The 18,188-nt window shown below is 44.1% G+C and overlaps 1 protein-coding gene across 2 annotated transcripts in view; it reads right to left on the bottom strand.

Moving 5' to 3' along the window:
* Nucleotides 1-350: 350 nt before the first annotated feature.
* The window catches only part of setbp1 (SET binding protein 1), a 39,921-nt gene continuing 22,083 nt past the window's right edge, over nucleotides 351-18,188 (bottom strand). For both annotated transcript variants that reach the window (XM_078250581.1, XM_078250582.1), the window contains exons 4-7: nucleotides 15,821-17,752; nucleotides 15,487-15,694; nucleotides 14,301-15,366; nucleotides 351-5,187 (exon numbers count right to left, since the gene is read on the bottom strand). In XM_078250581.1, the coding sequence (XP_078106707.1) occupies nucleotides 4,682-5,187; nucleotides 14,301-15,366; nucleotides 15,487-15,694; nucleotides 15,821-17,752 (3,712 nt within the window). In that variant the 3' untranslated portion in view covers nucleotides 351-4,681. The remainder of the gene's footprint in view (nucleotides 5,188-14,300; nucleotides 15,367-15,486; nucleotides 15,695-15,820; nucleotides 17,753-18,188) is intronic.

Raw genomic sequence — 18,188 nt, 5'->3', positions numbered from 1 at the left:
GAACACATTGTGGGGTAGTACTTATTCACTGAGACCATCTGAAATTCAGCACACTGTGCAGCAAACCATCCTGTTATCTTGCTCCGACACAATCACACACACATGAACGCGCACACACACACACACACACACACACACACACACACACACACACACACACACACACACACACACACACACAAACACACACACACACACACACACTAACATACACACAAAGTCTCAACTGGCTCTTGGCACAGAATAACTTATCAGCCTTATCTCTGCATGTGACAAAGCAGTTTTTAGGAGCTCAGAATATTAAATCCAAAACAATTTTAATCAGAAAGAAGAAAATATGTGCCACCATCAGCTGTCAATAAAGTCATTTATTATTTCACACAATGGATAACATGAACAACTTCAACTGTAGTTCTTCTTAATAAGTGCTCAACGCTGCCAGCCAACAGAAGGGTAGCAAAAGAATGAGCTTTTCTTTCTGAGGAAAGAGAAATAAAACAAAACAAAATATGAACCTACAAGATCATGAAAGATAAACATGACCAAAAGCATGCCAGCGGACATGGATATACATATATATTGCATGTATATATGTGCTTAAGACATATATCTGTATGCCAGCAAATGCAAATACAAAATATATGTGTACATTTACACATACATACTGTGAAGGATATATGCATATGCATGCGCATCTAGTATTTACTCTATATGTCAAATATTTGCAGTTTTTAATATTCATACAATGTACAAAAATGCTTCATGAATTAAAAAATCCATTACAAAAAGAAACATATCAAACAATGTACAAGTCTTGCTCAAAATTCAATTGAAATTCAACTTTCGGCTTGTCTAAAATATTTATGCATACAATCAAGGTGAGCATGCAAATAAAGGAAACCCACTCTAGAAAAAGGTTGAAATACACTATGTATACAAACTAAAATATGCCCACACTGTTAGAAGAGCTCACTTTGTGCTCTAAACAAGTACATTTATTGGTTTTCTCAATGCTTCATCTGCACTTTCAGCTTTGAACATTATAGCTTAGAACTGTAACGTATGCTGTGAGGATGACTACATGTACATTTATGAGGTTCTGTCTCACGTGACACCTCACTCCATGTGTAGGACACTCATCACAGCATGCTACAAAGGGAATAGGGGGTGATAGAAATGTAGGTGCCGTTATATCCCATTCTAGTCGCTGTAGTGAACTGGTAAGTGTTGACTTCAGTAAATACACCCCAACCACTGATTTAAGGTCAAACTGCGCTGCCCTTGATGCTACGACCAAAGACAAGGTAAAGATCCTTACATCAGTGCTTAGGGGCCTCCTGTAGCCACTGGTCCAGATTAGCTGCTAAATACAACAACAGTGACCTTGAACTCTATTCACAGCCACATCCCCTCTGCAGTCTCTGTATAGAGTGAAAGCTCTGGATTGGGACAATACTTGTCAGTGTTAGAAGGCACCGGAGCATTGGCTGGTAGGAGAGACAGACAGGACAGACAACACCTGGGGTCTTTAACTCTAACATCAGAAACTGCTGACCACAGTATGGAGTAAGCTGCCAAGCATGTAGTCTCTACACCTCACAGACCACAAATCTAGACCTCATCTTCACCAGAACCGACTGCAGACCAACCAAAAGTCATCTAGCAAAGCAAGGTTAAGCACACTAACTTTAGGACGACTGTATTTTTGGCTATTTCCTCTGAGAACTCCCCCCACACACAACACTCTTGCTTACTCTTCATGCTACTGCACTGGCCCAACTGGCTGCAGGCAAAATAGCTGCAAGTCAGCGGGGATTCCTATTTTTGGTCGAGTACACTACAGTGGGGCTTTTATCCTCCAAGAACTTTTTTAAGGTGTGATAAGGCAAATTATTTTAGCATTCTGTGTAATTTAACGGACTGGAACGATGACTGTCAATGTACAGCAGAATTTGTCGAATAGGAAAATCAATTAGAATAACCATTTCTGTATGTTTTCCTGGGTCTTGAGCAGTCTTAATAGAGAGAGAAGATCTACTGTGGTTTTAGGAGACAGTCCCAGCATAGCCGAGCCCAACCAGTATCCATGCAGGATGGACATACTAACACTATTTACAACAAACACTTCAATACTGTAGTTTACATCTGGTTAAGGCTGTACTGCATAGAGCTGCAGTAACTATAGTTTTCATGAAATGATAGTCACTTTCTGCACAACTTATTACAAATTATTACTGGTATTATTCACAATTCTTGTAACATTAATTCATTTTATTCAGTAAATAAGACCACTTATTTCTCTTTGTCGAAGGGTGGACCCAGAACAGAAATTCCTTTTAAGGTCATTGCCAGGCATGGCCTGATGCATAGCAAACAGCAATGTAGGAGAATGTGGTTTCCATGACAACCACCTCTGACATCCTCCTTCGCCAAGTGCATAACCAGTTATCTGTTTTAAATAACTGGTTAAATACTGGGCAGAGTAAATGATTCTCAATTATATGTGGGACATTGAGGTTAATCAATATCTCTGAATAGAAACACATCTGATACAGTGGACCATCCTGTTTCCACCACTGCTGTAAAGCAGTATGTAGGCCACTACATGGTGTGTATTCAATACAGTAATATCACATTATATTCATCACCCCAGCCCTTCTAGTTCTGTTATGATGATATGGGTCAGAAAACTAGGAGGAAGCTGGGAGACAGACTCAGTGCCCGGTGACAGAGAATGCTGACTATGGAAGCTGTGAAGGGACACGGGCAGTGTCAGGGTTCTGATGACTAAGACACATGCGTCATATGAACCATCATGAATATTTTGGGTCAATTTCTGGGGAGTTCTCTGCCACTTGATATTTCTCAGGTCAAATGTAATTGGTGAGAGAAAGAAACATAAGGCACAAGTTGAACTGCTGCAACTGAGAATCCCACCCAACCCAAAGAAAACTGAATTTCCTGAAACAAAACTTTAACAAAGTTGTCAAAGAAACACTGATCCATTGCTTATATTCTGAAATATGTATTTGAGAAAATACCAACCACTACCCAAAGCCACAGATACTGTAGATAGAGTTTAACAAAGGCTTGACATATTGACACAAACAAATCCAAGATGGCTACATTCACATAGGGATGCTTTACATTGGTGCCAACATGGTGGAGAGTTTGTCAAACTCTGATTTAGATTCTTTTAAATAATACATCCTTGCACTGAATACTGAGACTTTGGTTTCTAAACCTAAATGGATTTACTTTAAAAAAAATATTTCCAAGGATATGGATTAAAAATCATGTTAAGTAGAAAGACTGGGATTGGCTTTTTAAAACACTGACTGTGAGCCCTCTTCTTCAGCTGAACTGTCCAATCACGATTCAGGCTTGGGCTTCAGTTTGACGCTTTTGGCTGCGCAGCCTGCATATACAAATTGATTAAAATAATGCATGCTCTCTGGAATGGATATCCACACCATCGAAGGCCAAAACATAAGGCTGGAACAAGCATGTAAGTGCTGCATTTGATTGATGCAAGTGTATGGTTTTTCATAGTGCAATAAACCAATTTTAAGTTTTACCAAAAACACACCTGATATTCCTCCTGTATGCAATGCAATGCCCGCTGGATATAAACACAATAATGAGTGTATGAATGAATATATGTGTTTTTTTCTGTCTGAAAACAAACTTGTCTTGAGTCGCACCCATGTCTGTTTTTGGTTATAAAACAATACACAACTTTCATTGTCTATGGTACAACAATTCTATTTGATATACTGTATGCCAGTACATGTCTACGAGCTGGTTTCTCATTGTACAAGGCAGGCAACAGTGGACTTGGTTTCTATGTACAGTCTGGGACAGTCTCATCCACCATATTGCCTCTATGTCACTGCACAGGACAGGCCTGAGCAGGGAGGGAGAATTAAATGAAACAGGGGGTATAGGTTGAGGGAGCACAAGCAATGGGAAATGTAAAACATGATTGGGAGTAGATGAGAGAACAAAGGGAGGTGAAGTTGAGCGGCAGGCACCAGGGAGGGCTAAAAAATTGGGGTGAGTGTCGAGCGGGGAGGGGGACCAGGGATAAGGAGCTGCCAGCAAGTATCAGTTACTCCTCGGAGAGAACAAAAAACAAGGAAGGTACAGATAAGGGTGAGAGTAAGTAATAGGGTAAGGTGGCTGAATTACTGATGTTTTATCCCACATGTCTTTGACAAGCTTCCTCAGAAAGGCAAAAATAAGCAGAGCTGCACAGTTTAATATTAACCATTACCCCTCCCCTTGCTGGTAAATATATGGCTAAAGCCACATTCAGATACAGTATCATAAAATACAATACACATCACTGTATCAGATACATAAAGAATCACATAATATCCTACACTAAGTACCACACACTTTTATAGCATCAGATTCAGTATCAAATAGTACCATATAGTGCCATTGAAAATGAAGGTCCAATGAATCCTTAAAAGGCTCATGTCTGGTTGGGTTTAGCAAGTGGAAGTGCTCCCTCCTCCTGCTCCTCCACTGACCCTCTGTAGTCCTCACTAATCAGAGAGAAGAAACAAGTCAAAGTGCACCAAGGAGTCCCAGAAATAAGGGCACTGCATCTGAAACAGCACTGACTCCAACAACTGCTTTCTGTTCAGTTACAGAGTTGCTCTCTCCTGCAGGTCTACTGACTGGAAGGAGCCCATAACTGGTCCCTGCTGTGGCCCCTGCCTCTGCGTTTCCCCCCTTTGGCCAGTGGAGGCACAGATCGCGCTTGATGCACCACAGTCTCAATTGTTGCTGAGATGGAATCATGATTTGAGAACTCCAGATGCTCGGGGGTCAAGCTTTTCCTGAGGCTCTGCCTACCTGGCAGGTCATCACACCTCTCCAGGACAGGCATCCCCTGAGTCCTCCCATCACCTCTCCTACCGGCAAACATGTCCAAACCTCGACCATCAGCCCGATCATTCGCCATCCTATTAGTCGGCTCTGATTCCACTATGGGTTGTTTTCGGGGCCGCCCAGGCCGTCTTTTAATGACATTGTTTCCTGTTTTGGCTTGTCGCTGCAGGCGCTTGGCACGGAGGATCTTCTGCACATGCTCAAAGTTCAAAGAATGCATCCTCCTCACGTCCTTCTGGATCTGTTCCACCTCGCGTCGCTTATATCTCCGCTTACTGGGAACATCTGGGAGAGGAGAAAGTGAGCATAAGTGAGGTGAGACATCACAAGGTAGATGAATAGCAGAGCAAAGTCTATGTAGAGAAATTACTTTTCATGACAGCATGTCAGTCAAAAAGAGCAGCCTTGAAAAGGCAAGGAAAGATATCATGCCAATTTAGCTCATGGAGAGAATGTCTTTTTTTGCTTCAAGAGCTTCCTGCTAATTTTGACATATTCATGTAAGCCTTTCAAAGCCCAGCTGAGCCAGGAGAGCAGATCCTATCCTGTAATTGTCTACTAGAGAGCAGAGAGAAGGAGATCCCATTCTGCTAGCAGGAAATCCACAGAAATGTCTCCTTCAACCATTTAATATGTCGCTACACAATAACAACCCTGTGCATCTGGAGCACAGGCTGCCAAAAAGCCAAACACAAAAATACAAAACACACATATCAACACATTTACCCACATGCTGATACTCTCACAGACACAAATACAAACACACACAAATGCATACACACACATGCCCAACATGTACGAATAATAAATTCAGCAGTTCAGAATGGCTGAGCAGAAGAAACTGGAGCCATATTGTTTCCTTCACACTGGTGAACTGGGCAGTATGCCCTTTACACGCTGTTCTATCCTGTCTCTTTTCCCCATCACTCTCATTCTCTTTTCCACTCTACTCTTCATGGGCGGCAATATGCTACTCTCTAATTTTCAATTAAACTGGTAACACTGCACCATTTCATTTCCGTCTCTATTTCAGAAACCGCTTCCTGGTCTTGGTCCATCACTGTCATTCTTTTTGTTTCCCATCTCTGTCCCGTTTCTTAGCCCTCCCTTCCTCTCTGCCTGGGCACTGTTCCCGGGGCTCAGACTCAGCCACAGCCAAAATGGAGGAAAAGCACAATCAGCCACCAGTCCCCAAGCAATGTGCATATAACATGCTTGGTCTCTTTTTCTTGAGCTTTTACTCCTATTCCTAGATTCCCTAACCATCTCCTCTCTTCTTTCCCTCCAGAATCCTGCTGATACAATGTAGCAGGTCTCTGCAGTGCTCTAACACATGATGAGTGCAATAAACCAAAACAGCTCTGAATTAGATACAACAAATATGGTGGGGCTGGATTGCAAAGTAATGTTTAAAAAGTGATACACAACACTTTGAGAATATTTGTTTCATAAAACATGGCATCTTGGGTTAGAATAATTCAATTGTGTGTTTTAAAGTGTTGCAACAAGTAGATACAGAATATATTTGTGATACTGTCATACAATGTTTTTTAACAAATGGCAATGTTAAAAAATTAAACGTTTAAGAGTGTATAGCTCTATGGTAAAGTGTTTGCTAATGAAGTAAGAGTAAGGGAAGATAAAGACCGCCCTCCATTTAAAACTCAGCGGAACATCTTACTCTATTGTTGCTCAAGAATTCAGGGCAGACAGTGAAATTAGTCTAATGCAGAAAGCACTAAGTAGCAGTAGTTTACGAGCTGCACAGAAGTGTGCACACGCTCAGTTGACACACACACACACACACACACACACGCACGCACGTACGCGCACACACACACACACACACACACACACACACACACACACTACAAAGTAGCAGAAATTTATGAGCTGCATACACGGAACATAAAACCAGTGACCTTCAGCAGTGTGAGGGGCCGTATACTGAGGACCTGTTTCTCTGTGGAATAGGAAGTCACTACTACACAGAGATACATGCTCACAGACCAGCTTTCAGACAGGATAAAGTGATCCTTGATGTTTATCATTTAGTGAGTATTTCTCTGCATAAAAGTGCATGCATGTGTTTGAACAAGTCATGTGACACAAAAGACAATTCAGGAGATGATGACCTGCTTTTATCCAAATACGCATGTAAGAGATTTAGACACACACAAGCACAGACACACACACAGAGACACAGACACACATACTACTGTATACTACTGTATATGCGTGTGCATCTGAGTGGGTCTATGCGCACATGTATGGTTGTGTGGCACACATGCATATGCACACGCGCCTGTGTTTTAATTGGGCTAAAGCTGTGAAGTGAGGCAGTAAGTCATGCTAGAGGAGGGGCAGGGAGAATGGGGAAAAGAGAGGGTAATGGGGGAAGGAGGGGGAGGGGACACCAGGGAAAAAGCAGAAAGAGAACTGGAAGAAGGAAAGAGAGATAGAAGGGGTAGGGGGAGGAAGAGGCGGAGGAACAAGGGGGAAGTCTGTGTATAGATGTGGGGATTTTGGGAGAGAGGCAAAGGAGGAAAGCAAGGGCAAGAACTGCAGAAGCAGCACAAGGGGAAAAGAGAAGGACATGGAAGGTAGAAGAGGCATAACAACACTGGAGGAATAACGTGGAAAAGGGGGGGGGGGGGTACTGTGTATATGAGTCATCTGTCCTGGATCCCCTGGGGCGGGGGGTGTATTTTAACTGAGCCCCTGGCTTCTCCTCCCCACCACTGGACTAGGCCCCAGTCATTAAACCCCTGGCTGCCAGCCAGCTCTTTTAACACAGGCAAGAGCCTTTTACGGCGTGTCTGTAGAAAATAAATCACACTGTGTGAATAATATATCTCTGGCAAAGGCATTGGCAGGAGAGGAGGAAGGGAGGGAGGGAGGGGAGGAAGGAGAGATTGGTGAATTATAGTCGTCTCCATCCATGCATTACGTTCTCTCTATCCCCAGCCAGATGTGCTCAAAGACAGCAGAATACAGAACGTACCAAAATACACATTAGTTTGAATGTGAGAATTTGGGACTACCCTGCCTCTTTGTCTACTTTAAGTCCTGATAATGCTGTACATAGCATATTTATAAATAGGAATCACCTTGACGAGTGTGCTGCCATTTACATTTAAAATGGGAAAAACCCTGTTAACTCTGACTAAATATACTGTATGTATCTACGCCAGCAAATAGCAAGCCCCTTATCACTAGGGAGCAGAATAATATATTGGACACCAATTTGTTTTGCAAACATGCTCCCGATTTAGCTATGTTAACAGTTCTGCAACCTTGGCCGGTTAACATTATACAAAACTGGCTTGTAATGCCAATATGCTATACTTGTACACTGTACAGTATGCCTGCAGGCCTACTTCACCTTCTTACAGTGCAGACTGCTGCTTGCTCCTGCCTCTGCTTGCATATTTCTGCTGATAATCTTGCTTTTCCTCTGTGAGAAACTATGAGCAGCGGCTCCTGGCTACTTATAAATTACTGGACTATACATTCTTTGTAGACATAGTAGGCTATTGCTATATTTCAAAAATGTTCTGCGTATGCGTGGCCTACCAATAGCACAAGCCTGTCATACAGTGACTGGAAACGTGGTACTTAGCTAAAGCTAATTAGCAGCAAGATGCCTCCCTTCTCCATGGATGACTACTACAAACTCTTTCAGAAGATTGCAATTCTGGAAACCAAAATTCACCAGTTAGAAGTAAACGTGGAAGTGAACGGACGATGTGGGAATAACACCACTTTACCATGGACCCAAAACAATGAACAAAAGCATGCTAACACACGGCTAATTAGCACCAACAAGACTACAAAGAAACAGGAGGGCTGTGGAATGGGTAATAAATCAACAAGTGATCCTCCCTGGAACTTTTTTTGGTGCAAAGCCTAAGAGTAAATCATTTTCCTGGGAAATATGAGGACGACTAACGGGCAGGGCACAGCACCCTGAGATTTGTGATATAACCGACTGGCCTGCATTATCATCCAGGCAGAGCACCTCTTCAACCCCTGTACTTAGTAGTACACAGCCACGGACAGCTGTGAAAGGGAGAATTAGCAACAAAATGCCTCCCCAACAGTGTGCAACTGGATAACAGATTTGCTCCACTGCTGCAGGACCCTGGACCTCCATCTGATAATCTGGATTGCGTCTCATGTCACACAGCAGGGTAAAGACTGAGAGCAATTCAAAAAGTAAAAAGCTACAGGGAAAGCTCAAACTCTAATTGTGGGTGACTCTGCTGTAAGCGATGTAAAAAGCATGTTCAGTAAAAACACCAAAATACTCTGTTTTCCCAAAGACATGGTGTCTGACTTGGCCCAAAGAATCCCGGCTATCGTGGCAGCACACCCAACTGTGAAGAACATTATACTGCATATAGGGTCACATGATGTTGTCAAGCAACAGTCTGAATTGCTGAAACTGGACTTTATGGATCTGCTGAACACAGTCAGCTCCCTAAACGCGGAGGTGTTTATCAGTGGCCCTCTACGGCCAGTCAGAAGAGGAGTTGAGAGATTCAGCAGACTGTTGGCACTGAACACATGGCTTTCAACTGCATGTACCGTCGATTCTCTGCGGTTCATTGATGATTTTAACTTTTTCTGGGACCGCAGACATCTTTTTAAAGCAGATGGACTTTTCCTTAACAAGCCAGGAGTAAAGCTGTTCACCTCTAACCTACTTTACTCTCTGTGCCACACATCTGCTCCCTCGGCCAAGGACACGAGACAAGATGAATCTAAACAAGAGGAAGACATAACAAAGCGCGGCAGTGATCCACCACAGCCCCCACCTGAGCAAAGATTTGACCATGGGAGACCACAGAGCAGAGACGAGAAATCTCAACCTCCCTCTTCACCCGTCCAACACCTCTCAAACCCCCTCACCAACCCCGATGCCTTTGAGGATCTGTATACCCCGATCATGCTATCGCTCACTCCACTCACCCTTTCCCTTCTTTCCCCTTGCCCAATGTTGGAGTTCACTGACCAGATGAAGCAGCTGGTATATGCTGGAACCTTCTCCCCAGACTGATAAGGATGCTTGTGTACAAAATGCAGCAAGCTTTAACTGATATGTGCCGGGTCCAGGCTGCACGCCTAGTGGCACTCATGACTCTTTCCAAGACAAGCCTGGGCCCTGTGTATTAAATTCTTCCTCAATTTATGTTGTTGATAAGAATGGTGATTACGCTAAATAAGAAGAAGCACTTAACTACAAACTTAGCAAAATTAGCATCCATTCCTCGTCATCCACAGCCTTTCCCAAATAAAGAGGCAGCTAATTCTTTTAACACACCAACACGCTTTACTAAAAGTCAGGTCTTTGGCAGGAAAGTCATTTTTAATCAATGATTTTATTATTAAATCACAATCTTGATTTTATGTTTTTAACTGAAACCTGGTTAGACCATAATAACAGTGCTGCTGTTCTTATCGAGTCAGCTCCTCCTAACTTCAGTTTTATGAGTGAGAATAGAGTGAATAAGAAAGGAGGTGGAGTCGCCATTTTGTTTAATAACTCATTCCAATGTACGCAAATTTCTTATGGAAATTTAGCTTCTTTTGAATATGTGGCTCTTCAGCTGAGGTCCTCCCCTGAAGCTATATTTATAAATATCTACAGGCCCACACACAACAAGGGACGCAATCTGGACTTAATTATCTCCAAGGGTCTGAACATTTCCAAGGTTGTGGTGACTGATGTTGCTCTCTCTGATCATTCCTGTGTTTTCTTTAATGGCACTATTTCTGTGCACAAAAGTGTCCAAACAAAGGTAATCAGAAAACGGTATATCACTGAAAACACCAGTGAAACATTCATTCAGCTTTTCTCCTCCACACTCGCCCTCCCTTGGGTCTCAGTCACTGAGCTTGTAGATAATTTCAATTGTAAAATTACAAATGTTATTGATGCTATTGCTCCCACTAAGGTCAAAGCTGTATCTGGTAAGAAAAGATCTCCATGGAGAAATGCCACACTGGTAATAACAGAAAAAGAGAGTGTTGAAAAGCTGAATGCAGGTGGTGAAAAACTAATCTCCAGGTCCATTATGACACCTATAAAGAGAGACTTCGCATTTATAATTTGGAACTGAGGAATGCAAGGCGGTCCTTCTTCTCTGACATTATCGCCAGAAACAGTAATAATTCACGTGCTTTGTTTGCTACTGTCGATAGGTTAACAAACCCTCCAGTACCAGTAGCATCTGAACTTGTATCCACCAAGGCCTGCAATGAATTTGCCATCTTCTTCAGAGACAAAATTCAGAAAATTAGACAGTCAGTGCCTCCATATCAATTACAGGATATGTGTTGTCACATGTGTCCATGCAAAACAAATTCCAATATGACGCAATTTCATATGATCAACCATAAAGACCTGGAGGACATTATATAACATCTGAAAACCTCCTCCAGTTGCCTTCATATTCTACCAACGGGCGTTTTCAAAAATGTTTCAAATTGTTTGGCTTTAGATCTTCTACAGTATCTAAACACGTCTCTTCTTTCAGGTATCTTCCCACAGGCCCTGAAAACTGCAGTCATCAAGCCACTCTTAAAAAAGAAAAATCTAGACACGTCACTAATGAGCAACTAGAGGCCGATATCAAAACTTCCATTTTTAAGTAAAGTCATTGAAAAAGCGGTTTTTCAACAACTCAACCTTTTCTTGTCACTAAACAACAGTTTTAATGCTTTCCAGTCGGGTTTTTGACCTCACCACATCACTGAGACGGCTCTTGTTAAAGTCTTTAATGACATCCACTTAGACACAGATAGTGGCAAAACTTCAGTCTTAGTATTACTTGATCTCAGTGCTGCATTTGTACTAAACTGGTTTGAATCCTACTTAAAGAATAGGAACTACTTTGTGTCTATAGGTAATTATACATCTGAGCATACAAATATGACGTACGGAGTTCCCCAAGGCTCCGTTCTGGGGCCTCTTCTGTTTAACATCTACATGCTTCCACTGGCTCAGATTATGGAAAACAACAAAATAAGTTACTATAGTTATGCGGACGACACACAAATTTACATAACCTTATCGCCAGGGGACTATAGACCAATACAAAAACTGAGTAAGTGCATTGAACACATTAATGACTGGATGTGCCAGAACCTTCTTAAGGTAGTTACACACCAACCAGATGGCCGACCGTCGGCAGAAAAGCCAGTCGGACTGATTAGTCGGGTCCCCGAGGTCCAAAAAGTGCCTCAGAACACACCGAAGAGAAGCTGACTTAAGCATACGCTCTGCGCGTGCGCGAAACGTAATACGTCTCCATAGCAGCAGGCGGCGCTGCTCTGTATTGTTTCCATTAACAGTCTGATTGTTTCCCAGAAAATTAAAACCGGGAGCTGATTGGACCAACGCGTCACGTGGTTCTTTTTTCTCCGGAAATTCACATCCAGACTGTCATGGCGGCTTGTTCAGAATACGATCTCATATTGTACTAAAATAGTTCACCGTTTCTGAAAACATTTTAAGCGAGAAATAGGCCATGCAGTTGCTGAATCTGTCATCATTTCAGATCAACAAAGGTTAGTTTAAAAGATTTTCGTCAGATTTTGAGAGGCTCATCCGCTCGCCATTTCTGGGTGAGTCCCGACTGCCCTGTCTCCAACTGAACATGTCGGGTCGGCCAAAATGAAGGCCGACGGCTCCTCGGACGGACGACGGCACGGAACACACCGAACAGACTCGAGTCACCGACCTCGCCAGACGGTCCGACGTGTCAGCGCCCTTAAATTAAAAGAAGAAAAAACTGAGGTGGTTGTTTTTGGAGCAAAAGAGGAACGATTAAAAGTCAGCGCTCAGCTTCAAACAACAATGTTAAAAACAACAGACAGCCAGAAATGTTGGTGTAGTCATGGACTCAGACCTGAAATCAGGTTCATTCAAGCCACATTAAGACAATTACCAAGTCAGCTTATTATCACCTTAAGAATATATCAAGGGTTAAAGGACTTATGTCTCAGCAGGATTTGGAAAAACTTGTCCATGCTTTTATCTTCAGTAGACTTGACTACTGTAATGGTGTCTTTACAGGTCTCCCTAAAAAATCAATCAGACAGCTGCAGCTGATTCAGAACGCTGCTGCTTGAGTCCTCACTAAGACCAAGAAAGTGGATCACATCACTCCATTCTGAAGTCTTTACAGTGGCTTCCTGTGCCTCAAAGAATTTATCTCAAAATACTTTTGCTGGTTTATAAATCACTAAACGGTTTAGGGCCAAAATACATTTCTGATCTGCTACTACACTATGATCCACCCAGACCTCTCAGGTCATCTGGGACAGGTCTGCTTGCTGTCCCCCTGTAGAGGATTCCAACACTGGGAAGTAACAGTCGGACTGCAGCTGCCGTTGTCAGAAAACAACACAGATGGTGCGTTTACTTGAAACTCGCCAGCCTTGTGGTGCATTTTAAGTTATCTTAACCTACCATCTGGTGCTTGTTTTTGTCGTTTACCAGCAATTTACTGGTGAAATAAGTCATTGTTATTGCATTATTAATCAATCATTTCATTTTGACCATATGGCCTTAGCAATAAACAAGCCGTTCTTTAATGTCGCCAACTGTCGTTTTGTGCTCCTTCTTTTATATTTTATATAATATACATTATAAATATATTATATATATTTCGGTTCAGGCACCGGCACCGTTTTAAAAGTATCGTTTTAGCACCGGTATCGGAAAAAACCCAAACGATACCCAACCCTACTCTTTTGTTTTATGTAAAGCACTTTGAATTGCCCTGTTGCTGAAATATGCTATACAAATAAAGCTGCCTTGCCTTACCTTGCAGCAAGCCTTGACTCCAAGCTATGTCAACATCATAAAATGAAAGCCACATTTTTTAACACTACCTAGGTTCAGCTTTCAATTGTTTTTTATCTCATGTGCGTACAGGAGAAGTCACTGTCAGCTGTATTCATTCCTGTTCCTACTTTTCTCTAACAGATAGGACTCTCACTGTTTTATGATCTGCCCTCCTTAGCCTCGCAATCGGAACTGTAATGAGGTCCATTGCTGTGTAAAGCTACTGTTAATGTCAGCCGAACACTCCCTGCTGAGGCTTTATATCAGAAGCTTTCCACAGGTGATCCATGGATGGCTTTTATTGTGAGGTAGCTACGGGAAGTCTAGCAAGTGAACTGGTTGCAGTTGCAGTTTGGGCAAACCTCAAACCTCCAACACATCTTCAAAGTAAGAAATACATTTTACTGTGCTGCCTCCGTCAAAAGAAAAAGCATCCCTGCTGTCATGGTTTCTGATCATGGCAAAAGGGCAGTGCACTCCCTTGTAAATACAGAGTGTGGTTTAAAAATGAACAGGTAATCCTAATGTAAGTGGTTCTTACCAGTGAGGGAGGAACTGGAGCAGTTGTCCATCTGTCCTGGCTCCTGCCTGGCAGTTTGGAATGACATTAAGCCCTGATCTCCAAACACAGTGAGCCTCGTCTTCCTGCTCCTCCCTCCACAGTCGTCCTCCCGTGACCCCAAAAACAGGTCAGAAGCTGACTCCGACCGCTGCGATTGGCTACTGTAGCTACTCATGAAGCTGTTTATTGGCTGTCGAGTCTGACGGGAGTGGAACTGGCCGTCAGCAAGAGAGTGTGTGGACAGCTGGTCCGACTCAAACATCCCTAAGCTGGATCCCAGGCTTGAGCCTCTCCCACTGCCCCTCTGCTTCTCCAGATGCTTTGAAGAGCCCTGACTGGCCATGTCCCTCCTGTCACTCAGCATGCTGAGACGTGCATTGGTCTTTGCGCCGCTGAAGAGCCCACCCAATTCCTGCCGGTCTCGCAGTGAAAGGAGGGGTTCATCCTTGTGCTTATGTTTGTGCTTGTGCTTCCTCTTATGGAGACGAACCCCTGCAAGACCACCTGCACTGCCACTGCCCAGGGATCCCAGGCCCTCTCCTCTTACAGAGGGCCCCTGAAGTGGGCCACTGCCGCCGCGAAGCTTGGCCCCTGGCTGGAGCTTTGAGTGTCCACTGGAATGGAAAGCCTTGGGAGGGGGTACAGCAGGCCTCATGAAGGGAGATGGAGGTGCAGGTCCTAGCGAGTGGTGGGGCAGATAAAATGGGGGAGCATGGGGAAAGTAGCCCAAACTCAGAGGAGGTGCGTAAGGCATCGCATACGGTGCTGCATAGTAATTTCCCCCTGCCAGTGGATAACCATATCCTTGAACAAAAGGCAGCTTCGATGTGATTGGCTCGCTGGGTTTGGCTGGACGGCCGCGTCTCCTCTTAGCCTTCAGATCGGCGCTCCTGCGGAGGTACGAGCTGGAGTCACATGGGTAGGAGTCGTAGGTAACAGGATAGTAATGATGGAAGTTGAGGCGGAAAATGGAGGGATATGGTTGCTGGGGGTAGCAGGTATATCGTCTGTGAGACACTCGTAGCTGCTGGAGCTTTAACACAACCTAGTGGGAGGTTTAAAAGAGGAAACATTTAGAAAAATACACCATATACAATGCACTTGCGCATTACAGTGCTTGGTCAAAGATTACACACATAATTTACAGTATTATAATGTTTCTAACCTCCTCCAGTTCAGAAAGAAAGTGAAGATGATCCCGGCTCTGTAGGCACTTCCTCTTCCGTCGATGATGTTTTTGCTTCTTTTCCTGCTGTGACAGGAAGTTGTCAACAGCAGTTACTTGCCGTTCACAGCGTGCTCTGCTGCCCCTGTTGGATGCTTCCAGGGCTGCTGCCTCCGCAGCCTCAAACCCACACAGATCAAATGAATACCTGTATGAACACAACATGCAACATAAAATCACATTAAAACCACCACATTTATATCAGTCTAAAATATAAAGCAACAAAAGCCTTTAAGGTTCAAGAAATGTAAATAAGTGAAACGGTGTACTGTACCTGCGTCGAGAGGCGGGGCCCTTCTCAGTTTGATCTGAGGTGCTGTTGTTGTCTGTCCCAATCCCACTGTCACTTGGAATAGTCTCCTCACTGTGGGACTCGCTGATGGGGGACAGGGTCACTTCCTTCACTGATGCCCCCTCTGACAGGTGGGAAGGGGAATTAGCCAGAAGGCGTGGAGGAGACAGTTTCCATCCCCCAGAGAGGAAGCTCCTGCCTGCGGGCTTGGAGGGCAGGGCTGAGATGGGCTGCAAACTGGGCATAGTGGCATCAGAGTGGCTGTTTCTTATGGATGGAGCGCTGGAGCTGGGAGACAAGGTGGCAGAAGGCACTACAGGGCTCTCATAGAGACTGGATGTGGAGACAGACATGAGGGGCTTGTCCCTAGTGGTTTTGGGAGGGTTTAAGCCTTGGGTTTCTGCTCTGGGTTTCCGCCCTCTCTTCTTACCAATGTAGATGGTTCCTCTTTTGCTGACATTTATCTGTTTTCCCAGCCGAGCCTCAATGGTGGACGCCATGGCACTCATAGCTGAGGAAACAGGGGCTGAAGATGACTTCAGAGCCAGAGCGCCGTTCTGACTGGAACCTGAAAGGATCTCATTCAGGATGCTCTGCATTTTCCCAAGCTTCATCTTATTCACTGGCCTGGAAGGGCCCCTGCCACGCTTTAGTTTCAGATTATTAGAAATGGCGCTGGTGGTCGTGGAGGCCATTTGCACTAATGTGTTTAGTGTGTGTGTCTTCCTCCTACGGTTTAGCCCTGCAGCGGTATCCTGTGCCAGTGGGCTTGGAGGTGAGGTGGAGGTACCCTCGTGGATGGTCTCCACTGTAAGGAGTGGCTGTTTTTTGGGGCGTCCTCGTTTCCTCTTAATGGGTGTGTGAACGGTCAGGCTGTCAGTGTTGGTGTAGAGGGGGCTAGAGGGGGTGATGGGGAAGGCAGAGGGTGGGTCAGCTAAGGTCGAGAGGCTACCCCGGTTGTCTCTCTGGGGTGACGTGAGGCTGGCATGGCTTTTAGCTTTCAGGTAGGACCATCTGTCCTTGGCCTTGGTTGGTCTGGAACTGGCTGTGGAGCTGGTGCTGTGGCTGGGGCTGGGACTCAGGGCTACCCTGGGTCTGGGGCTGAGACTGGGGCTAATGTTAGCCCTGGGTTTAGGGCTCGGGCTAGGACTGATGCTGCCCCTGGGGCTGGGGTTTGGGCTAGGGAGTTTGGGGTTTGTGTTAAGATTGGCTTTGTTGATGTGATTGTGAGTAGGCTCTCTGTGTTTAAGGGCGTCTGTGCTGATCTTAGGACGACCCACTGGGTTCTTTTTCATTCTATTTGCACTCAAAACTGACATTAAGTCAGACCCGCTTATAACTATCTCTCCTCTTTCTGCCCGGTCTCCTTTTTCTCTTTTATCGCCTTTATCTGCTCTCTCTGCTTTTTCTGTCCTCTCTCTACTGACATCAGCGTGACTTGTGAGTCGAGATTCATTTTTGTGAGTCTCCATCTTATGTGCTACTTTGGGTTCTGGGGGCCCAGGCTGGTGCTTCTCTGTAGTGTCAGAGTCCTGCCGTTGTTGTAATTCCTCAGCTACACAAAATGACTCGTCAAAAGAAGGCCTCCTCCGCCTCTTTCTTCCTTTCCCTTCCTCTGTCAGCATGGGCATCCCTCTGTCTTCTTCATCACTTCTCCTCCCAGCAATTGCTCGCTCTCTTTCCTCTTTTCTCCTTTCCTCTCTTTCTTCATGAAACCGCTGAGCTGTCTCCTCTTGCCTGTACTTCTGCCTCTCCTCTGAATTAGTTGGGCTTTCCGATCCTTTCTCTGGCTGTCTTCCCCACGGTGTATCAGCACTGTGGGGATTACAGAGCATCCTCTGAGAGTCCTTCCTGCCGTACTTCCTCTTGATGTTCCCAAAGAGCTGTTCACTGACCTCTTGCAAACCCCTCCCCCTGGAGAGATGTGTACAGAGACAAAATTGTGGAATGGAGAGAAAAAACGTTTTGTATTTCACCAACACTATACAGCCAGTACTGTACCAGTATTTACCAGTATTGACCAGAATATTTACTATTTTTGCTTGTGACCACACACATAATCAAGCTCTGATTAATTTATTGTCTAATTGTGTTAAGATATCCTGCAATGTATTGCTATGTGTTATCTAATTCCAATCATAATTGTGTCTGTTTAAATTAAATGAGATTACGTTTTCAATTCATCTTACTTTAAAGCTATAGTGCGTAGTTTCTGTCGCACCCATGAAGAATTCAAAGTAATGATAACAAAACTGCCTTCCATAACTGTGCATGGCACCCCCCCTTGCAGTTGCTAGTAGACAAGGAGGACAAGGAGGATTAAAAAAACATGATGGACTCTTAATAATAA

Source organism: Sander vitreus, chromosome 5 (assembly GCF_031162955.1).
Source record: "Sander vitreus isolate 19-12246 chromosome 5, sanVit1, whole genome shotgun sequence".
Classification (NCBI taxonomy): domain Eukaryota; kingdom Metazoa; phylum Chordata; class Actinopteri; order Perciformes; family Percidae; genus Sander; species Sander vitreus.
This window is presented reverse-complemented; position numbering and strand designations above follow the sequence as displayed.